Raw genomic sequence first — 27,104 nt, 5'->3', positions numbered from 1 at the left:
AGAAGGAAGAGGAACTGGGGCTCTGGCACCCCTGCCCCTCTCCGCCTCCCCCACCCCCAACGTCACCCCTCACCCCTACTCAGCTTTCTCTCCTTCTCTCTTCATTCTTCCTCTCTCCTTTCTTTCAAGCTAGGATGTGCTGGAGGAGGGTGGGGGTGGGAGGGAGAATCTTAACCAAAATGTAGCTGGATATGTATATCTATGTGTGTATGTGCACATATAAAAAGAAATATATATTTCTGAGGAGGTGAAAATTGACCGAACTAATAGGGCATGAAAGCAAAGGTCGCTGCACCTGTATCCTGAGACGGTGGCTCAAATCGAAGCCGAGGCTCTGCCAGGGACTGCCCTGGCCCTGCCCATGGCCATAGCAATCCTGACTCCTTGTCTGATTAGCCACTTGCTTTGTGGGTGAATGTGTACTCAGCAGTCTTTGTGCCGTGGGCTTGAGGGGGATGTGAGCTGATATGAGTTTTCTGTTCACTGAGGGGAAGCGGGAGCCAACTCCAGGGTGTTTTCACTGTGGGTCTCCTTAGTCATCCCGCAGACCTGGAAAAGTGGGTATCCGTGGCCATGTGTCCTGTTTTGGTATACTAGGGGTGGGTGGGCAAGCAGGTAAGGAGGTGACCAGGTGAAAATGTGTCTGGGTTGTTTTGTTTCCCTTGGGATCTACCACCCTTTCCTCTGCCTTAGGGTGATTATTTGAGAAACTAGATTCTCTCCAAATCCTCCCCCACCCCAACCAAACTGGAATAGAAAATACTCTGGCAAAATTTCTTGTCCCGTTTCATAGAAGCCGATAGTTGATAGATAGATAGTTGGTAGGTAGATAGAATCAGCTACAACCATTTCCAAGAGTTTCCACAAAATGAAGGATGTAAAGAATGAGACTGCAGTACACATATGTCTGTAGATAGTTGGGCCTGGCTTTCAAGGGGTTTGGGCCCCCTCTTTTCCTGTCCCAATCCAATCACACTTGTGTGGCCGTCTCCACCTCCTTAAGAGAATATAATTCCCACCCTCGAGCTGTTTTCAAGTACTTTAGATTTTAGAGCATTTGCTTTTCCCAAAGAGCATTTTGAATGGGGAAAAATATACATCAACTACAAAGAATCATGTGTCTGAAGACTCTCCTAGCTTGGAAAACAAAGGTAGATGAATGATTTAAATAGTGTTTGAGAGGGCCACGTTTTGCTTAGGAAAGATGAAGTCTTTGAAGATAGCCAACTTAGTGTCAATAAGTGGCTTTCTTTGAGACATACTCAGATGGGAACGTCTTGCTTGCCAATTGCCATAGAAATCTTAACACACCATGAAGATTGTCCAAGCGCCAAGCCTTCCGTCGTGGACTAAATTACTTTGAAGTGGCGCAGGACGAGCAGTGGTCAATTTTAACTCTATAGACTGGACAGAGAACGCTGGGAGTGGGAGATTGTGCGTTCTAAAGCAGAAAATAAGAAGGGGAAACTTGTTTCATACACTCTATACAAGGTTCCGCTCATTGTCAGATATCTTTTATCTTTTATATTTCCCATGAATGATTCATGTCTCTCGGTGGCTTTGTGTCACCCTTCTTTTCACAAGAAACTTCATTAGAGAGCTATAAGTTTTCCCATTGATTGGGGCCCTCATTTATGAGTGTTTTTCTCCTTCGTGTGCTGGTTATTGTCATCTTGCTTAAAACAACTCTTTGCAACCTGTTTCACCTTTACTACATTTAACAAACCTTTTAAAAACCACTCTAACCTTTTGGAGAAACTCTGACTGACATTACTTTTAATTGTTTCACTATTTGCCTTTTATCAGTTTTGTATCAGCAGAGATAAAAACAAGCAAATGATCAGCCTTGTTAACGTGGATACCAAATTCACTAGTTTAAGCCACTTGAGTATTTTGTTGCCACCAATCTAATTTCTCCCTAACGCCTGCCCCAAAATTCTGAGCTGGTGCTTACATCCACTCAAGTCCCAAAGTAAGCCACAATGTTTTATCCCCTCATTACCTGATGTAAGAGGAACTCGATGCCCACTACCCAACTTCATTCAGGATGTGTTTAACTCAATACCCATCACGGCTCCTGAACGATTTGGCCTTCACCTTCTTTGTGTCTGGGAGCCCATCCATCTTTCCTTTACTTAGAGGCCAGGCACTCTAATGTCAAAATTCACTTTTCAGCTTTTCACTGACTTAAGAGTCACTAGGGATATAAATTTTAACCTTGCTGTTTAACAAATGAACGCAGGTAACTCCTAAGATCTATGCTAGTGTATTGCAACCTGCAGCGACTAGTCTTCATACATATATTGCACTTTCTAGATTAAATCATAAATTAAACCAAGCTGTAAAAATATTTTATTGCTTGGGGAAGAATCTACGAAATCAAGAGACCAAACGAAAAGAATCTAAATGTTTACTACGTCAACCTGTTCTGTCTGTGAGAAAATGGCAAATGTGCCGTTATGTAAAACATAAGCAATCCATAGGAAGAATACCTTTATTAAATTATTACTTCGTAACCATCCTTTCTTTCTATTGGAGGTACACATTTTAAGTTTTTATTTTAGGTGTATCAGGAACCAATAAATCTGTGGCAGAGTCAACCTATGCATGGCGAAATACATAAAATACATATTCCTTTGTTTCATAATAAATAAACGTGTAGCATAATATAGTGCAAACTACCATTGAAAAAGTTGTATAAATAAAACAACTCGTTATAAATCAGGAATATTTTGTTCTAATAAGTTTACAATACATAAATTAACCCCCCCCAAAGTTCATACCTTCTTATTTTGTCTATTTGAAAGGGCTTTGAAAGTAATATGAAAATCAAATAAACTTTTTAAATGTAGAATTATTTTATATTCAAGTTTTATGTTCTTTATAAAAGAGGGTCTGCCATGTTTTGTATTCACGGTAGCAATCCGAAGACAACATTTAAAGGCTTTCAAAGTGACAGCACCATGCACTGTACTAGTAATATATCTATAAACTATATATAATCTCATCAACACAATGCAAAAAAATACATGCAGGAAGAGTCTTGGTTTTCACATTACATTGTTCATTCAAGTAAGCTTAGAAATATAATTTTTTCCATTTTTTTTTAATAAACCATGGATCATAAATGACAAATCTTTCACCAAAATGTATAATGTAATTCTTTGGTGTGCTTTGAACTCTTCCGGGGGGGTGGGGGGAGGTGATCTCTGAAAATAAATTAATTCAACTGTACAAACAATAGTGTTCACATACAAGTTATTAACAATGACAAGACTACATCAACCACTTACAGCACACAAAACAAATTTCTATAAACCCTGGGGAGGGGGTGTCTTCAGGGTCTCTAAGGATAAATTAGTGCTCTTCAGTGTATTTGTACGATGTTTATGATGGGCTACATTTTGCACGAGATGTGTCGTACCAACCGAAAATAAATTGACTAAGAGTTATTGTCCTAGGTCCTTGACCTTTTTCCTCCCAGCTTGACAGCTGTGGCAAAGGTCACACATTCATCAGTGTTTGGTGGTAACTATAAACCTTTTAAAAATTTTAATATGTATAGCAATTCCTTCCCCTCTTTTAATGTAAGTCATATGCTTCACACATTGTCATTTACAAATGGAATAGAGTTTTCCGGTGTGCTTAGTGCTCAGGTGGAAAACTGTATTAAAATGGAGTTTCAGGCATTGAAAAACAAAGACTTTTAAAAGGTTGATACAACAGCATAAAAGAGAGGTTGGCCTGATTTAAAAACAGCCTTCCAAAAAAACAGTCACGAGCCAAATCACACCTCCTCAGACTTGACTATTAATTTTGGCATCCCAAAGAACTTACGATCTAAAACATCTCTTTATTACACAAGAAGTTTGGACACAATAGAGAGGCGGCATCTGAGATTTCAGATGGATTTAAAAAAGGAGGGGAAAAAAAAAGCCATAGAAAGAAAAGAAAGCACTTGAACTTCTTGTTGTATAAAACATCAGTTTCACAGTTGGTCTACCGCAGCAGCTTTTTTCTTCACTTTTGCGTCAACAATCACAGGAGCACAGTAAATATTCGGAGATATATTAAGGTTGCTGTACCTTTTTTTTTTTTTAATCATAGTGTACTGAAGAAATAATCCCATATAAAAATACCAAGTTAAGGTGAGAGCAGTGAGAAAAGAGTGGAAGTTAGAAATGACAAATACTAGAACTCAAAGGGTTTTTACAAATATTTTTGGACACAGGTACAGTCCAAGATCTGTTGGCAATGCAGCAAGTATGTGGTTTACAATCACGAGGCCTTTGCAGAATTAGGGCCCCAAACAGGGAAGCTCAAAAGCAGCCCACATTATGGTGTCAAAGGCATTCGAGAGGCACTCTGGGAAATGCAGAGGGCCTTGTAGCTGTGTTAAACTCTGACTTAATTCTTTCCCTCCTCCTTTAAAAAAAAAAAAAACATTGCGTCGACAGTGTGTATCTTGATTAACTAATCTTCCCAATCGTTTTCCTTGGTACAGTTGGCCCCCAGCTCTGTCCCCCTGCACTGTACAAGTCCAGCTTGGTTGGGCTGTTTGTTTTTTTAAGGGGAAAAAAAAAGTCCAAATATCTTAATTAAATTAATTAAATGTACAAACACCATAGGGTTTCATACTGAATAAATAGGGCTAATTAGACCTGGTGGCAAGTCTGAGTCATGGGTCTGTCACAGGCTCAGCATTGTCTTAGGTCAGGATATAGTCTAAGGACTCCCACTTATTACGTTACTTATTATTATTAATAAATTCTTAATGTATAGTCCGCACAACTTCAGAGTTCCCATAAATTTCTTCATCTTCAGACTCAGAGGTGGTTCCATTACTGGAAGGTGTGTGAAGGTGGCTGGCGGCCCCACTGGCCTGGCAAACATACCACTCATTGAGGTTGGTGACCTGAGGGGATAGAGTGCTGGAGCGACTCCTGGTTGGTTCCAGCACAGGGGACAAGGGGGTGCCCACCGGAGTCCCCACTGAAGAGTAACCAAGGGTTCCTGGAGAAGGTGGTGGAGACTTGCAGTGAATTTTCATGTGCTTCCTCAGAGAGCTCGGGTGAGTGTAGGATTTGTCACAGCCTCGAATCTTGCAGTAGTAGGGTTTGTCACTGGTGTGGACATGGGAATGTTTCTTTCGATCACTACTGTTGGCAAACTTCCTGTCGCAGCCATCAAATTCACATTTGAAAGGCTTTTCCCCTGAAACAAAATGCAGACAAGATTAACAACTGCTTTCCAGAAAGCTCTCACTTGACAGAGAAATCTTGGATACCTTTTCCCAACTCCCATTCTAATTCCTGTGACGCAGGATGAAATGGGGGAAGGGATAACTCAGGGATGGGCCGGGTGTCCATTGGCCTAGAGGCATTCCTTGGACAGTAGCAGCTCTTGGCTTAGAAGAGGATAATGTCAGCTCCTGTAGTACCACTGGGGTCAGTCTCAGAACAGCTGGAGCAATGTCCAGGACGTAACACTGAAACACACCTAGGACCCCCATAACCAACCCAACTCCCCTAAGGATACATACAAACAAAAATATCAACAGCAGATCCCCTCCACCGAGATAAACACTGATAAAGCGATACCTCCAAAGTCATAGCTAGGGGGAAGAATACAAGGAAAAAGAAAAACAAAATAAACATACATACTACAGTAAAAGGAAATTAGGAGTTCAGTAAAACTGTAAGAAAATAATGTCATTTTGTTTTAGAGTGTTCCCCAGGATTTCACTGATGGGAAGGGGCAGGGGTGGGGAGGATGTGGAGTTGGGGAAGGAAATGAAATAAAACGATCCTTTTCAGAAATACAGGCAAGTGTAAAACACACAATCCCACCATGAGATTTTACAGGCCTAGCTGGGCAGAGAATAGGTTACTGGCCTCTGTGTTCTACCAGTTTTCCTCACAACCTACAGCGCAATTAGGAGCATGGGGACCAGGACCCTAACGAGTATTAATGAAGACTACACGCCAAAACCTACCCTTTACCTGAGACCACAAGTCAACTTATTCAATAACTAGAGAAATTCAGCCACATGACCCCTGGGTGGTAAAAAGCCAATAAGAAAGAGAGCAGGTAACAGGGTAACTGAATTTTCCCTCTCACTTTATGTATGATCTTCGAGGTTTATATCTGAGTCCACAATTGACAAGCTGTACATATTATTGTAAAATAATATTTTTTTCTTATATTTAGATGATTTAAAAAAGAAAGTTGGCTTTGTCCATGTTTCAGAAGCTACTCAGGTACCACGCTAGGTATTGCCTTTTTCTTCATTTTGGATCATTTATTTTTAAAAAAAAAAAGAACTCTATTATAAAGACTCAGCTTCCTGTACATAAATTCCATGGTGAATTTTATTCTCTTTATACAAAGGTTCAGTATAGTTTTTTTTTTTTACATTTCACCAATAACAATTGCTTCAATATGAAAATATGTAAATACATTTACAGTATTCAGATGCCTAGAATATACCTTACTGTCCTTGGAAATTTTGTTTACAAATGAAATTAGACATTATTCAAGTATACCTCCTACATTGAGCTGTAAGTAGAGGAAAAACTCAACAATCCCAATGATTATCACAGCCTTTGAAAATTCTTTGTGGATATGATGTGGCACATTCCCTTTTAACAAAACATCAATTATTTTTCCTGATTTCTGTATTCCACTTTAAGTTGGAGAAAATACTAATTTAACACTGTATTCTTTAAAAAAAAAAAATTATAATCAGCCTCCTCTTTTTTTCTTCGTGGAGATTTAAGTCACTTTACTTATTCACAAAATGCACACGTAGAACGTTTTTTAGAATTCTCTTGTTTCTGTACGACCTACATATCCCGGATTGTGGAGACAAACACTTTGAACGTTACTGGCTCTTCCACTGCACGTGATAAAGGGAAGCAATTAGAACCAAGAAAGGGAGGAATGGAGAGGAAAGAAAAGGTAGAAAATTAGGGATGAAGAGGAAGAAAGTGGAAGAGAAAAAAAAGGGGGTAATAGACTTTCCCATGTTATTTAGACGCCTTACGGGGCAGTGAGCAAATTCTACCAAACTAGAAAGGCTCCAAGACCCCAGTGTTTACAATTCAGATTCTGACAGGGGGTCACGTCAGAGTCAGAATTTAACGACATATTTACAGAGTTTTAGAGACGTGGTGACCATCGGAAAGTTAGGGAAGCTATTTGTAGGTTAACTTCCAGGTCTTAACAGTTCTTGAGAGAACTTTGAGTCTGGCCCAGAAGAATGTTATCAACAAAACTGGCTTAGGCACGTGGGTTAGGAAATGGGCCTTCAGGAGTGGCTCAGGTTATTTCTTAGATCGCTCTGTTGCAAGATCCCTGGTAACCCTCAAAAGGGAAAGCAGTGTGGTGTGGAGAATGACATGAAGTCCCAGGATAGTTCCTCTCTGGATACAAGGCCCAGTGGCTAAGCTGCCCAGGGACAGCTAAAAAACAACAGGCACCGAGCTCCAGAAGTTGAACACGAGACGCCCGAGGGCCCCGGATTTCTTCACCGATGGGGGTCCACGGAGCTGCGAGAGGGGGGCAGGAAATGCAAAGGCCCCCACGTACTGTTGCCCTCAACCAAGCCCGCATGGGTGCCCTCACCGATCGGGCGGAAGTGGGTCTCCGGGGAGGGTGGCCGGGGTCTCCCCGCCCCCCACGCGCGCGCGCACGCAGCACCGGCCCCCCCCCCCCGCCCCGCCTGGCGACGCAGGGGTGGGGCCCGCCGAGCCCGCGCCGGGCAGGTGCCGGAAGGCTGGGATTCTGGCTTAGCTTCCGCGCCAGGGCGCCAGGGGTTTCCAGGTCCTGGCTTTACGGGAGCGGAAACTGCCCTGAGCTCCCGGCAGCCGCGAGGAGATGCACTTCCCCTCCGAGGCCTGGAAAGGCGAAGCGCGCCCGAGGCCGCCGGCCCAGCCTTTCGGCTTCCCTTTTGGGACCGGGTTGGGGAAGGCTTCACGCCCCCGCGCCCGTCGGGCTCCCCATGCTCACGGGCCCAGACCCCGTGGGCACGTGCTGGGCGCAGGGGCAACCAGCTGCCTTAGCAGGCCGGGGAGGGGGTTTACTAAGGGGCTGGCGGCAAATTTCTTTTCATAAAAATCATTAAGGCAGACCGATCCAGATTAGAAAAAATGGGGCTCCTCGAAAAACATGCTCCCAACCCATCATCAGCCCTGTCTGGAAGAAGATTGCTGTCAAGTGTGGGCCTCCAGGAGCAAGGCCCGGGGTTCCAGCCTCGGCTACGCCCCTACACGTCTCTTCCTGCAAACGAACCGGATCCTCTCGCCCCGGCCGCTGGCCTGGTGTTGAGGCCCACGCCCAGTGGCTGCCTCCTCGTCGCTGCAGCGCCGATAAATCAGCCAAGTAATTACTGAACGTAAACTCCAGTTACTTAAGTATCCTCGGAGGGGTAATACTGTGTCCCTATAAATTCCGACCGTGCCAGCGCTCAGCAGCGCTTCCATCCAACGCGCTTATCCGTTCAAAGGGGTGCACACCACGAATAGACGCGATCACCCCTACGCTGCATCCTCCCTCACCCGGGGCCATGACACCCCCAAAGGCAGGGCTTTGGGGGTGATGGGAGGGATTCTCACGGCGCCTGGGGCTTCCCTCAAGATCCAAGGCAGGGTTGGCTCCAACGACCGAGCGGTGGCTGTGAGTCCTCCCCGTTCTCCCCCAACTAGAATCTTATTTAAAAGGTCAGATGCCAACTTATCCAGCACGCTCTGGGCTATGTGTGATAAAATGTATAAGAGGGCACTGTGTGACGGTGTGTGAGTGTGGGTGTGCATGAGGGTGTGTAAATGAGGAAATGTGAATGAGTATATATGGAAGGTAAATGTGTGAAGGCATATGGGCGTCCAGTGAATGGGGGGTGGGCGAGTATGAGTGTGTGAAGTTGTTTGGTATGTGCGTGTGAAGATGTATGTGTGGGGTGTGTGATTGTGTGTGTGTGTGTGCAGGGGGGTCTCCTAGGGCGCGGGCCTCTCCTAGCCTTTCGCCACCTGCCCCATAATGACGGAACCCCCTCCCCTCCAGGAGGGGCCTGACCGAACTCGGCCTGGTGGCCCCAATACAAGCAACGAATCCTCACGCGCCCCTCCACGCCCGCTCTCAGGAGCGCGGCGAACGCGTGGGGTCTGCGGCCGAGGAGGTGGGGGCTCCGTCAGGGCGGCTTCCGCCCAGGTGACCCCTTCCCCGCCATGCTCCCGAGTTCCTGGGGCTGGACGGATGGGGGCTGCCGACAGTCTTGGGCACCTTCCTTCTCTTGCTGCTGCTTCTGCTCCCGGGCGGCTGCGGAGGCGGCTGGAGCGCGTTGCCGGTCCCGGCGCAGAGGCTGCGGACGCGCTGGAGACTCCGCCGTGGGGGAACCCAGCGCGGGGCCTGTGTGTGCTATCGAATTACTTATTCATAGAAAAAAAAAAGAAGGGAGAGAGAAAAAAAAGAAGTCACATGTCCGGGTTATACATATGCGAAGAGAAGCAGCAGAAGGAAGAAAAAATGAAGGCGAGCAAGAGACGAGAAGCAGCGGCGGAAGCTGTGGCGGCGCAGGAAGCGGCGGCAGCGCGGGAAGCGGCGGCAGCGGCGCGGACTGGGACAGACACCCACCTGTATGAGTGCGCTTGTGGATCTTGAGGTTCTCCGAGCGCGCGAAGACCTTGCCGCAGCCCGGGAAGGGGCAGGGGAAAGGCTTCTCGCCCGTGTGTACGCGGATGTGGTTGATGAGCTTGTATTTGGCCTTGAAGGGCTTGCCTTCGCGCGGACAGTCCTCCCAGAAGCAGACGTGACTGCTCTGCTCCGGGCCGCCCACGTGCTCCACCGTGACGTGGTTCACCAGCTCGTGCATGGTGCCGAAAGTTTTGGAGCAGGGCTTGGCGCCGCCGGCCGGGGGCGGTGGCGGTGGCGGTGGCGGCCCGGCCAGCTCGTCGGGGTCGATCCACTTGCAGATAAGCTCCTGCTTGATTGGCTGCCGCATGTAGCGCAGGAAGGCCCCGGCCGCCCCTGGGAGGTGGGGGTGGTGCTGGTGCGGGTGCGGCGCGGGAGGCGGCGGCGGCGCCGGGGGCGGTGCGTGGTGTTGCAGGTGGGGTCCGGGCCCGGCCGCTGCGGCAGCTGCCGCCGCCGCCGCCAGGTTCAGGTTTAAGTTCACGGCTCCGTAACCGTGCAGGGCTGCGGCGGCGGCAGCAGCCGCCACAGCGCCGTAGTGCGCGTCCCCTGAGCGCGGCGCGAAGGGCGGCTCGCCGCGGCCGTACAGTTCGGCGGCCGCAGCTGCCGCTGCCGCCGCCAGCCCGAGGCGCATCTGGCCGTTGAGCGGGTGCGGGTGGCCGCCAGGGGCCCCCGGAGTGTCGTGCAGCGCAGGGAAGAGCGTCGGACCCCCGCCGCCTCCGCCGTCCGGGCCCGCGTAGGTGCCGCTGGCGGAGATGAACATGCCGACAGGATGGGGAGGCGGGGCGGGGTGCTGGGGGGAGTCGGTGCCGGACCGCTGCTCCCCTCCGAGCGGGGCCCCGTGCATGGCCGCCGCGGGGGCCGTGGCGGAAAGGTCCCTCCGGAGGACGAAGTCCCTGCTGTGGCCTTTGCCGCTGCTGCCGCCGCCGCCACTGTTGGTGGTGGTGTAGCCCGAGAGGGCAAGAGGAGGGGGAGAGGGGGAGGGAGGAAGAGGAGGGGCTGGGGGCGGGGGCTCAGAGAGCTGAGCGCAGCTGCTGCCCCCGTTGTCGGGGTGGGTGCCCGCGCAGGGGTGTGCGACCGTGGCTGTAGTGCTGGCGGCGGCCGCCGGGGCCTCGGGCTGCGCCAAGAGCGCCTGGGAGGGAGGGCTGAGGCTGAGCGCGCTCGCCTGGGCCATGTGCTCCGGTCCTAGCGGAGAGACGGCCACGCCGGGGTCAACGCCCAGGTCCCTCGGGTGGAGGTACGCGGCGGCACCGCGGAGTTGGGAGTGGGCTGGCGGGCTCGCCAGCGCCAGGAAGCCTGTCATATTCTGAAGAGGCTGGGCCTTAGCCGTTGCCAAATCCGCTAATCTCAGCTCTGGCGGGTTCCTCTTGCCCAAAGGGAGCTCCATCAGAACTACATAATCAGGCCCATAGACCCTCACTGGGGGGACTTTTTTCCCTGTGTCCGCCTTCAAAAACATGTATATATAAAGCGCTCTTTAACTTATTTGGTTCTGGCCTCCTAACTGCTTATTCCTGTTCCCACTCTGTCCTCCAGCGATTGGCAGAGCGAAAACCACATTTGAGCTGCGCAGTGGGACCGAGATTTTGGAAATGGCACGGGTGGGATTGGAGGCAGCGGCGTGATTGGCAGCAGCCGCGGCTGCCCGATTGGCTCCCTTTCAGGCCCTCGGCCCAGCGGGAAAGCGCCCCCGTGCTCGGGGCCGCCTGCGCTTTCGCTTCGCGCTCCCTCCTCCCCCCTCCCCCCCCGGAACCCCGCGTCCCCGCCTCCCCGGGGATGCCCAAGTTGCACTTGCAGAAAGTTTGAGCTGGGCCTGCGCGCGCAGCGCCCCGCGCTCCCATAACGCGCGTCGCGGAGAGCGTGCGCAGGCACGCGGCCGGAGGGTGCGGGGTGGGGGGAACCTGGGGACCCCCTGAGCGGCAAAGGGCGGGTGGCGGGGGGGCCTCGGTTTCAAAACCCTCGGCTTCACGGCTCACTGTGCCGCTTACAGCAACCAAACGCTTTCCACCCTCTTCTGCCCTGGAAGAGCTTTGGGCTGCCCTCGGTGGGAAGAGGGTGAACAGACGTACGCTGTCATGATACCTGTAGTGTTGATGCTGCTGTTGTTAGGTACCGTGAGGTCGGTACCGACTCTTAGCGACCGTGTGCACAACAGAACGAAACACTGCCGGGTCCTGCGCGACCCTTTTGCGCCATGCTCACAATCGCCGTTTGAGCCCGTTGTTGCAGCCACTGTGTTGATGCTAGAAACTACTTATTTGGGAAGGAGACCCAGTCTACTCAGGGCTAACGTAGGGGGCACAGACAGGAGACATAATGACGAAGGATATTAAAATTCTATTGGTTGTAAAACAACTCGAGTGATTTGGTTCCACAAAACACCAGGTGAGGTCAAAATAAATCTTTCCCATTTTACCTCCACTTTTTAGCTCATGGAATCCTTTTCAACATGGTTCAGAGGAGTTGGCTGGAAGTGTAATCTCACTGTTCATCGGTTCCAGATCTGCCACTTTCAATTAGATCTATCGTGGGGGGTGGGTGGGAAGACATCGGGAAGCAATACAGTGGCAGGACAGGGCGAACGGCAACTCTCCAGACAATCAGCCAAATAAGCAATGTCTTAAGCAGAATTTCTTCTTCTGGTTCAGAACACACTCCACATTAGCGCCTCAGTTTTTCTGAGAGGACCACAAATTAGAATTGATCCAATAAAATAATTATTTTAAAATAAAAAAATGTCTTCACTATTAATTTGCCAACGGAATAATCTTTAATCTTATCCTTTTGTAATAAGCCAGTCTACCTGAAGAAAAAAACGTACTTGACAACCATAAAAACAGAATTTTTCTTTTTTCGGATAGTCCCATTCCTTTCAAAATTGGTTGCTATTATATCAGTTTTTTTTTTTTTTTTAATGGAAATAGATCCCTGTGTCAGTTTTGGAGGGTGGACAAAAAATTTAGAGTTTTTACTGTCCAAACATGTCACTTCAGTTTTTAAAAAGAAAGTATTTTTTAAATTTTGTAAAGTTCCAAAATGCTCACAAATCAAAGTCAGGAATTTTTGTTTGTTTGTTTTCTTTTAAGGGTTTTGCTGCTCTCCATAATGTTTTTGCTTTAAGTGGTAACGACTAGATTCTGGACTTTTTTTTTTTGATGCAATAAAACATGTCACTAATTTAATTTGCTTGCTGTCCAACTAAAAATAGACTGCATAAAGCCATCATCTGGGAGATGGTCCTGGGAAGTAGTAAGAAATATTTTCAAAAGAGTTGATTCGATAGCACCATTTACGTTGATCCGAACAATGTTTAACAGGGAGCTTCTCCATGATCCTTGGGAGCATCATTTCTCTTATAAAACTGACAAGCAGACAAAGAAAGTACTGCAATCAAATTTCGAATGGGCTTTTTCTTTCAGCTTCAATGGAAGTTCAAATATGGAGAAACCAGAAAGGCAAGAGTGGCAACACAATGACAATTTTTAATAAACAACAGTGACAAAATCCACATTTATATTTGGAGAAAACAAGTCCATTCACAATTTTCGTTTCAAAGACTTAACATCTCAGGCCAATCAGGCAAAAGTTGGGTGAGGACTGTACCATCTCTATGGATGGTTTATGAAGGATGGTTTACGTGGAATGGTCACCATTGTCTTCCTTTTCTCAGAACATCTCAAATGTATTTCCTTTATTTGAACTTCTTGGCAGTGAGCACCAATACTTGCATAATAGCAGCTTTGCATTTAATCCTTCAGGTTATAAATAAAAACCAAAAATGAATGAATAAAGAAAATCAACACAATCTAGCCTTTTATATGGACGGCTTAGTATTTTTATTGTGTAGTAAAAATAGGTACCTCCACCCCCCCTCAAAATAGCTTTTCCTCAAAATTATAACTGCTTTGTTTTACCGAATTGGGGGAATTTAATGGTTTAATGGGTGAAGGCATGAAGGAAAGGCTGTAAAAATGTGAATAACGGTGCAGCAGGGCCATGCTGACTCTGGAACCTGCCTCCTTGTCCAACTCTTGTTAAACTCAGCGTGATGTGTATCTGTCATTGATTTAATATGTCTTCATTCAAATATAGCTCCCTGATCAATTTCTTTTTATGGAAACCTTTAAAAAAGCAAAGACTTTTCTTAGGAAATCATAGAGATTCCGGGGAGGATTGGAAAAAGGGATGTTTACAAAGTGAGCTTAATGAATATTTGCAAATTTATGACCAAACCCAGACCCTAAAAAGATAATTGACTCAGGTAAGTCGACTTGAGATGCTAATTCTTAAAAGAAAGGACTGGGAACAAAATTTCAATCAACACCAATCAGGCGCCAATAAACTGCATGCCAATTAAACCAGAGAATAGGCCTAGCTAGATGGTCTTCAGGAAGGCTCGCCATGGATTTCCGGGATTGCCTTTCTTTATAAAAGACCTTTTTATTTTGTAGAAGCGCTTTTTGTTATTGTGATGACCCCCCTGACCCCAGGTGCGCTGTTTCTTTCTTAAGCTATTTGAGAGCCAAATCAAACCCCCTTAACATCCCCAGTTCCTAAGAACCTAGAACTGTGTTGCACTTCCTGAATAAACACCAACAATTTCCAGGGCCTTGGAGGAAAGAATAATAATAGTAATAAAAACAGGGGCTCTAGAGATCCTTAGGCCAGCTCTCTTTCTGGGGATCCAGCCTCACATGCCGACTGTGGCACTGGCCGGCAGGGCCCATCCCCAAAATTTACGCCCCAGTCTGCGCTTTTGCAGGAAAGGTGCTTGTGAGGGGCGCAGCAACAGGGTAAGCATTGGAAATGCCCTTTCTGGAGTCCACAGGGGCTCTTGGTGGCTCGATTTCCAGACCTCTACATTGCGCCCGAACCCTAACCTCCTTCCAGCCCCAAACAAAGGCGCCAGGAGGCTGGGGAAGTGAGAGGAACAGCAAGCGCCGAGCTGGCCCGAACCCGGCAGGTTTGTCGCCCTGAGCTGCCTAGAAGCCACAGGACCCGGTCTCTGGGGATGCCCAGCGGGGGCTCCCGGCTTCCCGCTGCGCAGAGGGGGGTGTACGGCGGCCCCACGGGTCCCTGGTGCCCTCTGTTCATCGCTGAACACAGCCAAGTTTCCTTGTGATGGGTGTGGGCAATTAATAAACTCTAAAGGCAGTGAATTGGACATTTCCTGGCTTTTGAGCCTGTGATTGTTTCTGCAGGTGGGGGGAGGGGAAAACCCCGGGGACGGTGGGGTGGAAAAGAAAGGAACTGGGGAACACAACGGGCCGCCTTTTATAACCCCTGCAATTGCTTTACGACTCGCCGGTCCCGCGTAGTTCCCCGAGGGCGGCCTCCTTGCAGAAGAGCTGGGTGCCCGGCGGACTCGAAGCGCCTAGTGCTCTTTGGGCCGCCCTGTAGGCAGGTTCAAGGGCGAATGGGGAGCCCTGAGTTACTGGAGGGATCAAAGGACCATTAAAGCTCAGCTCAAGAGGGCAAATGGGTGCTGGATAAGGAGGGGGTACTGCTAGCAGACACGGAGGGGGATGGTTCTTTACTCCGGGCTCCCTAAAGCCAGGGCGAGGTGGGCAAGGGGGCCCGCAAAGCTTCATTTTAGTTGATCTTTGTCACGGCCGGAAGTGATGGGGACTTTGGGTTCAAGATCCGAAAGCCTGTTCAAATCAGGCTAGCCAGGTGTCTAGGCATCTGAGGTCCAGAGCCGCCTGGGCCTCCTCTCCCCGCGGACTGTCCTGCTAGCATTTGGCAGGGACCTGATTCTCTAACTTCCGGCCTTCACCACTCGCGATCTGACCAACTGGTGGGCTTCTGTCGGGCCCAGGGTCCTTGGGTGCGCCCAAGCGCCCCACAGTTCGCAGCCCTCCGAGCTGCTCCTCGGAGTCGCCCCTCTTCCCCGCTCTTCTGAGCTCCCGCTGAATCCTAAGGCTCCACGGATACGTGTAGGGCTAAGAGTAACCAAAAATGTGCCTTTTGCTAAAGTTCATGATCCCTGGCATGTGGACTTAATGCCAATAAGAAAGCAGAAGATCGAGGCCGGGTGGCCATGACAGAGACATTGGATTGGGGACAGTTGTTGTTAGTAAAGAATTGAACTCATCCCATGTCCATTTCCACCTTAGTGGTTAACAACAGTCCACTGAAAAATCATCATTTTCTCTACTTCCCCAATGCTAAAGAAAAAGTTGAGTAAAATTAGCCCATCATCAAATACTCCCTTTTGCTTATCGTTTTTTACCTTTAGAGATTAGGGGTTGTTGGAGAAAGGCCCTTGAACTATATTTGACCATTAGGACTGGTAATTTCTTGGGTGCCTCATCATTGTTATGTGTTAAAATATGCTCAGAACATCAAAACAAGAACCACAAAACTTCCCTTTCATGTTCACGGTTCATATAACCACGCAATATTTATTTATGTTGGCCCGGAGATGTTCTTCTCTTCCCCTTCTTTCCCTATTCTTTAGGATTTTTTTTTTTTTAATGGGGGAGTAAGGGAGAAATAGAAGTTGTACAGTTAAAAAAAAAAATCTCAAATTCGTGGGGAGCCCTCCCCCCACTCCCACATCCCTTCCAATATCCATACTTCAATATTTGAAGAAGCTGTTGGGATAAATTAAATAGTGACACATTGACGGATTTACTTGTGTAAGCAATATGGTTGACATATGGCATTGTTATTTATGAATGACAGCATAAATTGTATTACAAAGTCTATTGCAATAATACTGTGGTTTACTGGAAAGCTGCTCGCCTGTCACCGGTATTCAACCTCCCCGGATGTAGTGCGCCTAAGAGCCGAAGGGTGAGGATTCTCAGAATAATTAAACACATTAGGTAAGCTAATGCCTCCGGTTTTACTTTTTTGTTTTCTTTTGTTGTGTTTTCGCAGTGGTAGAAACATGCTCGTTAGGAAAGGGGCAACAAAGTGAGGACGGTGAGTTCTCTTCTTTTTGCAAAACCACAACCGCTATCAACAATGCAGTAGTAAAGGCAGGAGCAGCTGGTTGTCTTTTTTTTTTCTAAGTCCCTTTTGACAAATACACAAATGTCTCCATCCCTGTCACTAAATTGCTGCTGAGCACATATTTTATATAGAGACTTTTTATAAGCCCAGTTAGAGAACAGTAAATTTTATCTGTTGGAAGGAGTCCTTTCAGCTGACCAGAGAGGGCCTGCCTTAGCCTATGACACCTCCCCACCTCCTCCTTAAAAGTGGTACTTAAAAGTTACAACTTGGGCTGAGATTTTCACAATTCCTCCCCCCCCCTTTTTTTTTTTTTTACATTACACTTCCCTAAAGCCCTGACAAAGAACTTTTGTTTTAGGTGGGTTTTACAGAGGGGGCTCCCCCACCACACATGTGGTCTTTCATGGGTCAGGGGTCGTCCAGCCCAGGAGTGGCTGAGACGGCTGAATCAAAGGTGACCTGCAACTTAATATCCTGTGGATGATCTTGTTGAATTTATGAGTCTGTGATACAGATGATGGCCCTGGAATGCTGTGAAATCCTTTATTTATTTATTTATTTTGATTCCACATTTGTTTCTCCTATCTCTTCCCCCAGCTTCTCCTACTCCCATTTCCATCCCTTGCCTTTAGAAGAGAATCAAAAGTTTGAATGGTAGGCAACCAAGGGTTTTTGCTTTCCAATTTAATGGTCAGTTTTGCTCCAGTTCCCTCCCCCTCGCGTCTTGCAGCAGATACCTGTGTGTGAGACAGAGTATGTTGCATGTGTGTATACATTGTATTTATGTATATGTACACAAAATACACACCGTACAACAAAAGAACTCAGTCCACACTTCACGGACGTCCACAAACTGCAACGAGGCGCTCGACTGACGAACGCACGGGTGTTCGGTGGGATTTTCCATTTCTGGAAGACAGCCCGAATCCTCACTCGCGCTGTCATTCTCTCCGCTTGCCCAGAAATGAGCGCCGGCTTGTCTGCCCGTGGGCCCGCCACGCAGAACCCTGCCACGTACAGCAAAGCCGGCCACCGACCCTCACCAACCTCCCCCACCCCAGGTTCCGGCCCAGCCCAAAGCAAGCTCCGTGAGATTTCGAAAGAACAATTTTGGAAAACTTACAAAGAGGGGGCGTGTTTGCCCGATGGAGATACCGCCTCAGACCAGCCCTTCCAGAAACCTGTTGAAAAATTGAATTCACTCATACCGTCTGTAACGCAGCTTGGCCGTTTTTTTTTTTTTTTTTTTTCCCTTCACCAAAGAACCCAAGTCTATTTTGAGTTTTGAGGCAATAACTGTAACTCTGAAAGCCTTTACAGTTTTTTTCCCCCTTGCTCTTTCCTTTCCCTCCTTAAAAAAAAAAAAAAAAAACTATCATGAGGGAAAGGGGTTTTGCGGTTTGTAGAGAAATAAAGCACTTCTGAGAAGGGACGGCGACGTGACTTTGAACTTGGCGCAGCTCCTCTGTGTCCTGCAGAGAGAGGAGAACTGGAGCCGGGAAAGAATAGCCTGGAGGGCCCAGCCCTCAGGGTCTCCGGCGGGAATTAACGCGTCCCCACCACTCGGCCGCGCGCAGCTCCGGGAATCCGGCGCCAGCCAGCGCCCAGCAGCGCCATCCCAAGCCTGGGCACAGAAAAGGAGGAATCAAAGCGAAAGGCGAGAATGGGTCTTAGAGGAGAGCGAGGGGAGAGTGGGGAGGGGGCAAGAGAGGAAGTGAGAAAGTGAGGAAGAAAGAAAACTTGAGGACGTCAGATGGTGAACTCTTTGGAGGTGCAGGACTGCTATTTTCATAACCAATCTCTAAGAAAGTATTTTCTTTTGAAAATATATTTGGAGGAAACCTTTCCAATTATTCTCCTCTCGCCCCCTTCCAATATAAATAAATTAATCAACAGATAAATTAAGTAAGCACGGGTAAAAACCGGTGTGTTGGACCATTTTTAACTGATTCAACGTAGCAGGGCAGACTTCCTTCCTGGAGATTTTCTGTTTTCTCTCTCTCTCTCTGCCAGGTCCCTCTCTGTCCAGGGGGCCAGTTTGGCATCTGCTCTCCCCTCTCCCTTTATGTAGGGCTGTGGAAGAGAGGCGAATTTCCTCCTTTCAGGGAAGTCGAGGATCTCCAGCTTCCAGGCAAACCCCCGTGCCTTCAGACACGATGCCGGGGCCTCCCTCCTTCTTGCTTATCTCCCCACCCCCGGCCCCACGCACGGGAGTCGGGAAACAGCCCGAAGGCGTAAGGCTCCTTGTGTTAGAGGCTTCGGCCAGCTCCGACCTGCAGAGATCCGCCTAAACCGACAGAGGCGGCCTGTGCCGGCAAGAGTGCCAAATCTGCCCTCAATAGTGACAGAGGGGAGTCTTCCTGCGTTTTTGTTGATTTCATTTCAACAGGAAATTTTGAAATTCATGTTGACTATTTTATATTAGTTAAATTTTATTTCAACTCCTAGAAGTTTATAAATAAAAGCAGTTTTCCACACCAGCCAGGCGAAGAAAGAAACTGGCCTCAGGCCGTCCCTTCACACTTCCGCCGTCTCCGGCCTGGCCATTTCACCCTGCGGTTACCTCGGGAGCGCGAGCTTTGCGCAGCGGGACAGGAAATACCCACGTTCGCCAGCCTGGGACACCGGGCGCGTCCGGAGCATCAGGGCCGCGGGGCTGACCTGACCCTGGCGGTCGCGGCGCGCGTAGCAGCTTCGCGGCGGCGCCACGGCCGGGGGAGGCGCTCCCCGCTCTCGGAGAAGTGATAAATACCTCCTGAGAAGGTTTAAACCCTACTTGAGTCTCGTGTTTTCTTCTCCTGAGGCCTTAAGCCTGACCTGCAGCCAGGCTCCAGTCTGAGCCTCCTTTGGCCGCACGCCGCGGGCGTCCCCACACTTCCCACCCCAGGATGGCTGCGGCCTCGGCTTCTAGGCATCCGCCCCGAGGGTGACACTGTCTTGTAAACCACTTCCAAACAACCCCCTACCTCGTGGGGCCGCTGCCCAGTGTTTACAGCTGTAAGAGGAGCAGGATGCGAACGGCGCGGGGAGCTAAGCGCGCAAGGAGGGGCGTGGGGTCCACGGCCCGGGGTACCGTGTCTGGATGAGTGTCCAGTGAGAGACAGTAAGGGGTATGTTTGGTTCCATCGGTGCCCACCGTCCTGTACCTGTGTTTTCAATAACACAGAACAAGTTTACAAGAGGGGGGTGTAGGGAGAGTGACATCTGTCATGAGAGGGGGCCCCGGGCAGCTCCCCGAGGCATGCCCGGCGGGGCCCCGGGCCTGCAGTGGCCCCGTGCGCGGTGCCTCCCGCCGGGCGGCCCGACTGAGCAGCCACGGGTGCCCGGGCCTGTCGTCCCCAGGATTTTAAGTGCCCGCCGGGAGCGGCTCGGATCCCCGAGGAGACGGTGGGCTCCGTGGAAGGGCGCGAGCAAGTGGTGCTATTACCCTCCCGGTCCAGGCACAGCCGAGGGCGCTGTGACCCCACGGCCGGGGCCCGCGCCGCACCAGCCGCCCAACTCTGAGAGCGCCGCGGCCGGCCAGAACCAGGAGTAACAGCGCCAGGCGCGCGGCGAGGCGCAGGAGGCTAGCGAGCCGGGCCCGCGGCCTCGAGAGCCTGCGGCTGGGCGGACGGAGAGAGCCGGGGGCGCTGGGGAGGAGGGTCAAGCCCGGCGCGGGGCGGGGACACCGGATTGACGGGACCGAGGCGACCAATGGCGGCGCCGGGAGGCGGGCGGGGCGGGAGCCGCTGTAAAGGGGGCGGTGAGACCAGGAGGCCGGGCCGGAGCGGGAGGGAGAGCTAGGGGAGGCCGGGAGGACAAGGGGGCGCGGGGGAGGGGAGAGGAAAAGGAGGAGACAAAAAGTAAAAAATAAAAAGCTGCGGCGGCGGTGGCGGCGCCCACCGAAGTGAACAGAGGCGGAGGAGGGGGTGACATCCAGAGCCCAACGCAGCCGAAAGGGTGGAAAAGCCGCTTTGGCCTCCTCACGTGTGCTGCCCAAGCCGCGAGCTCGGCTCGCTCCTCGCGGGTGCGGCCACCCGATCCCAGCTCGGCGCCAAGGGCCGACCGGGAGAGGAGGGAGCGAGAGGGCGATCACTTTTTTATTGTTGTTATTGTTTTTCAGGCCAGCCTCCCCCTCCTCCCCTCCCCCTCCTCGCCTTCTCTCCTCCCACAGCCTCCTCCTCCTCTCTCCTCCCCCGCCTCCTCCTCTGGCACAACTTAAAGAAAGAGGGAGCGGCGCGCCTGCTTCCTTCATCTGGGGGAATTCGTGGCCGCTGCAAGTTTACTACACGAGGCGCAGCCAATGCCAAGCGCGGAGGACAAGGAGGGATAAACAGCGCGGCCGCAGCGCCGAACAATAACCGCCGCGCGCGGGGCGGTGCGAGCAGGGCCTCGGGGGAGGGAGCGGCCGCGGAGAGCGCAGCGGGGAGGGCGCCCGGCCTCCGCCCGCTGCCCCGGCGCCCCCGCCGCGGTCAGGTGGAGCCGCGGGAGCGCCGGGCCAGGGCGCCGAGCGCAGAGCTCGCCTGCGTCCTCGCATCGCCCGCGTTTCTTGCCTCCGCAGTGCCGCCGCGCTCCGACTCCGTGGCCTCACCGCTGCTGCGATTTTTTTTCCGGGTACCGATTTGCGCGGCTGGACCCCCCTGGTCCGCCGGCCGTGTGAGCGAGTGAGTGTGTTCGTGCGCGCGCGGGTGCGCGCAGGGGTGGGGGCCGCGGCGCAGCACCGGCGCTGCGATCGCCCCCCGGTGTCCCCCCGCTCCGCTCTGCTCTGCTCCCCACACCTCCCTCCTGCTCCCTCCTCCCGCCCGCCCTCCCCTGCCCTGCCTGCCCGCCCCCGCCGCAGCTCCTTTAATACACTTTGGTTCTCCGCCTGGCTTTGGACTCTTCTCCTCCTCCACCTCCTCCTCCGCCTCCTCCTCCTCCTCTTCCTCTCCGCGTCTTGTCTCCGCGCCTGGCCGCCAGAGGCAGATCCAGGCTGCAGCGGCAGCGTCGGCGGGCGCAGGACCGCGGCTCCCAGGGCTGAAACCGCTACCACCGCCGCCTGCGCCCAGAGCCAGGCGGCCGCCGGACGCACAGAGCGCAGATCGGGAGCCGGGGCGGCGCGGAGGTGCAAGGCTCGCCGGGGCCGGCGGGGCGGGCGGGCGCTCTGGCCATGCTCCTGGACGCGGGGCCGCAGTTCCCGGCCATCGGGGTGGGCAGCTTCGCGCGCCACCATCATCATTCGGCTGCTGCAGCGGCGGCGGCGGCCGCTGAGATGCAGGACCGTGAGCTGAGCCTGGCAGCGGCGCAGAACGGCTTCGTAGACTCGGCGGCCGCGCACATGGGCGCTTTCAAGCTCAACCCGGGCGCGCACGAACTGTCCCCGGGTCAGAGTTCGGCGTTCACGTCGCAGGGCCCAGGCGCCTACCCCGGTTCCGCTGCCGCGGCGGCTGCTGCCGCCGCGCTCGGGCCCCATGCCGCGCACGTCGGCTCCTACTCTGGGCCGCCCTTCAACTCCACCCGGGACTTCCTGTTCCGCAGTCGCGGCTTCGGGGACTCTGCGCCTGGCGGCGGCCAGCACGGGCTGTTCGGGCCGGGAGCGGGCGGCCTGCACCACGCGCACTCGGACGCGCAAGGCCACCTCCTCTTCCCTGGCCTCCCGGAGCAGCATGGGCCGCACGGCTCGCAGAATGTGCTCAACGGGCAGATGCGCCTCGGACTGCCTGGCGAGGTGTTCGGGCGCTCGGAGCAGTACCGCCAGGTGGCCAGCCCGCGGACCGACCCCTACTCGGCGGCGCAGCTCCACAACCAGTACGGCCCTATGAATATGAACATGGGTATGAATATGGCAGCTGCCGCGGCCCACCACCATCACCATCACCACCACCCCGGTGCCTTTTTCCGCTACATGCGGCAGCAGTGCATCAAGCAGGAGCTGATCTGCAAGTGGATCGACCCCGAGCAACTGAGCAATCCCAAGAAGAGCTGCAACAAAACTTTCAGCACCATGCACGAGCTGGTGACCCACGTCTCGGTGGAGCACGTCGGCGGCCCGGAGCAGAGCAACCACGTCTGCTTCTGGGAGGAGTGCCCACGCGAGGGCAAGCCCTTCAAGGCCAAATACAAACTGGTCAACCACATCCGCGTGCACACAGGCGAGAAGCCTTTCCCCTGCCCCTTCCCGGGCTGCGGCAAGGTCTTCGCGCGCTCCGAGAACCTCAAGATCCACAAAAGGACCCACACAGGTAACCGCGGGCCAGGGCAGAAACGGGGCGCAGAGGGGAGAGAGGCTGTGCTTGGTTTGCTGGGAGAAACGAGCCGGCCGCCAACCCCGGCCCTGGAATGGGAGATGTTTTTGTGTGTGCGAGAGAGCCAGCAGCTTATTTTTGTTGGAGAATGAAAGACTATTACTGGGCTGAGTTTTTCCATTTGCGGAAATTGAGTTTTAAATGGTCAGGGAAACATCAAATGTATGTTTTGGGTGACGGAATGGCTTCGTTTGCTCAGCCCTGCTTAATAATTTCCGTCTTAAATAGAATGCACAAAATAAAACTGGCCCCTCACTCGGTGCCCGGGAATCCAGCCTAGAGAGGATTTTGCCAGCTTGTCTGAATGTGCTTTTCTGCTCCGGGTGTGTGTCTGTGTTGGAGCGCTCTATGTTTTCCCACTTATTTTACTTGAGGTCCAACCGCCCTTCCTGGAACTGTTTTCCATTAAATGAGTCTGAAGCTGTAAAACATTTCTCATTTTTAAAGTGTTTTTAAAGCCTGCCTTGGGGTGGATCGCTGGGCTTCACGGTGGTTTCGCAGCAGTTTGTGAAATTCTCTAATGGGCACCAGAGGGTTTGAGATTCCAAACTTGGACCCACACAGCCCGGTCAGCCAGAGCCCGGGGCAATGCGGCCCCGCCGGGGAATCGCGTGAGAACAGAGAGCCGCAAAAGAACGTGCCTGCTGCCTCATAGATTATTCATCTATGACCAGGTCCCAGCCAATATCGTGCCAGACGATTTCCTAAAAGAAAGCCAAATGTTTTAGCAACTTCTCCCGTCAATATTTACTCCAAAGTGGGGATGAGCCAGCGGCCTATTGTTCTCTTCCGGGAAGGGAGGGAGCCGAGGTGCGAGACAAGCTTTTAACAAGGTTTAAAATTTGAGAAATTTATTTGCATGAAACGCTCGTTTTGAGTCCTGTGTCTAAGCGGATGTCTTTAAAAAACGATTTAGGTGCTAATGGAATCTAACGTTAAATGGCCCCCTTTCCAAGTGGAACGATGTTTGAGTTCTCACACCTCTAAATGACTCCAAGCATTTGGTATTGTGGCAACAGGATGCAGGAACCGCCAGAAAATTAAACGGGGAGATTTTAAAGCCTTTGCTAACCCCCAAGCCCCAGGCTGTGCTTCTCAGCAATCACTAGCTACTGCCTTTTCTTTAATATTTACCTTTTATCCAATTTATTCTTCAAAGACTAGAGGTGAGGCTGAAAACTGTGGTTAATCCAATTTGCAGAATTTTGGATGAAAAATTACTGGCACAGTCACTGTCCACCACCCCATCCCCAAACAACACAGCAATTCCAAATGTAATTGCCTACTGGCCGCAAAGAGAAACCGACAGTAGCCCAGCAGCCTGTGTGATTTTGATAATGCCCCAAATATTTTGTCATAGTAACAGCTTCTCCATGGCGAGACCAACTTGTTAGAAGCTGCCAATCCAGGAAACCTTATAGAAAGGCGGGCAGGCTGGGTGCTACCCCAAATTCGTTAGCAATTTGAGGAAATGGGCATGAGCTTGGAATGAACTTGAATGTGGAGTAAATGAAGAAGGCTGTCAGGTGGGAAGGTGGTTAACTCCATCTTGGGTTTGCCGGGGAAGGGATCCCACCTGTTTAAGGGACCAGCTCTCTCTCCTCTTATCCCCTCCGGGAATCCCTTCTCCCTCACAGCCTGAATGGAGATTCCGAGGGCTGTTTCTGTGAGTGCCTGCAGCCAGCGCCCGTGTTTGCCTTCCACAGGGGAGAAGCCATTCCAGTGTGAGTTCGAGGGCTGCGACCGGCGCTTCGCCAACAGCAGCGACAGGAAGAAACATATGCACGTGCACACGAGCGACAAGCCCTATCTCTGCAAGATGTGTGACAAGTCTTACACGCACCCCAGCTCGCTGAGGAAGCACATGAAGGTACCACCGGGGCGGCCGGGAGGAGGGCGACGGTCCCCAGGCTCCCGGCGCGGTGGGCATCTTGGGGGGCGCTCGTCCTCGGGGGCCTTGCCCCACAGCAGCTGCACTCACACCCAGTCCCCTCTGCTCTCCCCTCCCGGTTTTTCTCTCGCAGGTCCATGAGTCCTCCCCGCAGGGCTCTGAGTCCTCTCCGGCCGCCAGCTCCGGCTACGAGTCCTCCACGCCCCCGGGGCTGGTGTCCCCTAGCGCCGAGCCCCAGAGCAGCTCCAACCTGTCCCCGGCAGCGGCGGCGGCGGCAGCAGCAGCAGCGGCCGCAGTGTCGGCGGTGCACCGGGGCGGAGGCTCCAGCAGCGGCGGCGCGGGCGGCGGCTCCGGTGGCGGCAGCGGCGGGGGCGGTGGCGGGGCTGGTGGCGGGGGCGGCGGCGGCAGCGGCGGGGGCAGCGGGACAGCCGGAGGCCACAGCGGCCTCTCTTCCAACTTCAATGAATGGTACGTGTGAGGCGCCGGGGCCTCTCTCCCTCTCCCAGTTCCCACCCTGGCGACGGCGCCCTCCCGGTGGCCAGCGCCAAGGGGAACTTGTGATCTTGTAGTTATAATCACGAATCTGATTTTTATGATAATGAACATGATTTTATCAGCAGGAGGATTTTTAAAAGTTTTTAAAAAAAAAAAAAAACAAATCTGGGCATGAAAAGCAAAAATATCACTTCGGGAGTCTCTGAAACGAAAACTATAAAATAAGAAATAAAAATTAAAAATTAAAAAAAAATTAAAAATATTGAACGAAACCTTCCGGTTCCCCTCCATGCCCACCTTCCTTCCCGCCCTCTTCCCGGACTTCCGACAAACCGTGTACATAGCAGACTCCTCCTTCCTTCTCTGAGGTGGTTTTAATGGGTTCTTGGTGTATAGAAGTTTGTCCATTTGTAAAGCTCCAGATTGCCTTCCTCCCTGCCTTCCCTCTCCTTCCCCAAGTGATGGCCTTTTTCTTTTCTCTTTTTAGTTCACCCAGTTTCTTTTTAAGTACTGTGGAAGGAAATGGCTTCTTTTGTATTGTGGTATTGAATATTGTGTTCCTTTTTATGAGGCAACTTGATTGTAAACTTCATGCAACTATAGACTGGAAAAAACGAACCGTGCCAAAGTCTCCCTCCTGTTCCTTCAGCACACCAATCCACAGCACACACATACACACCACCGCCACCAATGCTTGTGAATGTATTTTTCTGTTAGCTGGGTTTACATGTGCCGTTGTCGTGCTTTTGCAAGTTCGATTTGTTAGTTTCTGTATGAAAGATTGTGGGGGTGGGGGGGAATCAACGTGGTGCCCTTAGCTTTTCTCCCTAATAACACCTTTCCTTCTGTAAATACCCTTTGCCATATTTATCCATTTGTAATTAAATTATGGTATTAACTTGCTACAGAGGAAACAATATTTATAAAGAATGTTTCTTAACTATAAATATGTACAATTGTGGGCATAAACTGTTCCAGATTTTTTATTTGAAGGTTTTAAGTGGTTTGATCATTTCTTGTGATATGTTTTGAGAGTAATGCATACAGAAATATAATAAAATGTGTTGAAACTGCATGAAGATTTTTTTTCTAGCAATGTTATTAAATTTTAGCAATGTTATTAAAGAAAAACAGGGAAAATGCAGCTGAGGGTATGGTATGATCATCCTGCCTGAGTGAATGGGAGGCCCCACCACACATTCTGGGAAGGAAGGTGTATGTGCCCTTAGAAACAAGGCCAAAAACTGCCCCTTTGGCAGAAAGTCCCAAAATTATTTTCTACGTTCTTTGTTAAGTAACTGAGAATGAATTAAATTTTTGGAAAGGCCATGTGAGGAATGGCTGCAGGAACCTTCACAGTTTCTAATGGCTCCATTATCTGAGGGAATGCCTTTCTTTCTTTCAGCTATTTGGACTGGATTTAAGAGCACTAAACATTTCCTTATTCTTTGTTTTCCCCGTTCCCTCCCCCTCTTTCCTCTCCCTCCTTCTGAAAAGCTGAGGTACAGTTATTTTTAATTGCAAGTTTAAAACTGAGGGGAGTGCTTTGCTTTTGAACTTGGCTCTGTGATTATTTAAAGTTTAAGGGCCTGTTTCTAGGAAAAGTTTTCTTCTTGAAATTTTAAGCAGAGAGCTTGCTTTAGAAATCTTGCTTATCTGCATAGCTGCTGTGCACCAGTACGTAGGATGTTGCAGAGAAGGTGATCCATGGACCACATTTTAATTTTCTTTTGAGGGGAGAATGGATAGGAAAGCAATAGACTGTTAGCCCAAAACCAAAGAGAGCCTCTTCAGGAATTCCGGTAAAA

At 50.8% G+C, this 27,104-nt stretch overlaps 2 protein-coding genes across 2 annotated transcripts; one reads left to right on the top strand and one right to left on the bottom strand.

The window, feature by feature from the left end:
• Positions 1 to 4,771: 4,771 nt before the first annotated feature.
• ZIC5 (Zic family member 5) lies at positions 4,772 to 11,086 on the bottom strand. The gene is made up of 2 exons (XM_064275669.1): positions 9,631 to 11,086; positions 4,772 to 5,214 (listed from the first exon to the last, which is right to left on the bottom strand). The coding sequence occupies exons 1-2, from the start codon at positions 11,069 to 11,071 to the stop codon at positions 4,772 to 4,774; spliced, it is 1,884 nt and encodes a 627-aa protein (XP_064131739.1). The 5' UTR covers positions 11,072 to 11,086.
• A 10,689-nt stretch (positions 11,087 to 21,775) lies between these two features.
• On the top strand, positions 21,776 to 26,765 carry ZIC2 (Zic family member 2). The gene is made up of 3 exons (XM_003413963.4): positions 21,776 to 22,847; positions 24,617 to 24,780; positions 24,935 to 26,765. The coding sequence occupies exons 1-3, from the start codon at positions 21,776 to 21,778 to the stop codon at positions 25,277 to 25,279; spliced, it is 1,581 nt and encodes a 526-aa protein (XP_003414011.1). The 3' UTR covers positions 25,280 to 26,765.
• The last annotated feature ends 339 nt before the right edge of the window (positions 26,766 to 27,104 follow it).

The sequence above is a fragment of the Loxodonta africana genome, chromosome 23, assembly GCF_030014295.1.
Source record: "Loxodonta africana isolate mLoxAfr1 chromosome 23, mLoxAfr1.hap2, whole genome shotgun sequence".
In the NCBI taxonomy this organism is placed as follows: domain Eukaryota; kingdom Metazoa; phylum Chordata; class Mammalia; order Proboscidea; family Elephantidae; genus Loxodonta; species Loxodonta africana.
This window is presented reverse-complemented; position numbering and strand designations above follow the sequence as displayed.

Bases quoted from the DNA above. Each gene is read 5' to 3' on its own strand.
- ZIC5 (XM_064275669.1), bottom strand. From the start codon at position 11,071: ATGGAGCTCCCTTTGGGCAAGAGGAACCCGCCAGAGCTGAGATTAGCG. The intron at 5,215-9,630 runs GTGGGTGTCTGT...ATTTTGTTTCAG, and splicing joins CCACAAGCGCACTCATACAG to GGGAAAAGCCTTTCAAATGT.
- ZIC2 (XM_003413963.4), top strand. From the start codon at position 21,776: ATGCTCCTGGACGCGGGGCCGCAGTTCCCGGCCATCGGGGTGGGCAGC. The intron at 22,848-24,616 runs GTAACCGCGGGC...TGCCTTCCACAG, and splicing joins CCACAAAAGGACCCACACAG to GGGAGAAGCCATTCCAGTGT. The intron at 24,781-24,934 runs GTACCACCGGGG...TTTCTCTCGCAG, and splicing joins CGCTGAGGAAGCACATGAAG to GTCCATGAGTCCTCCCCGCA.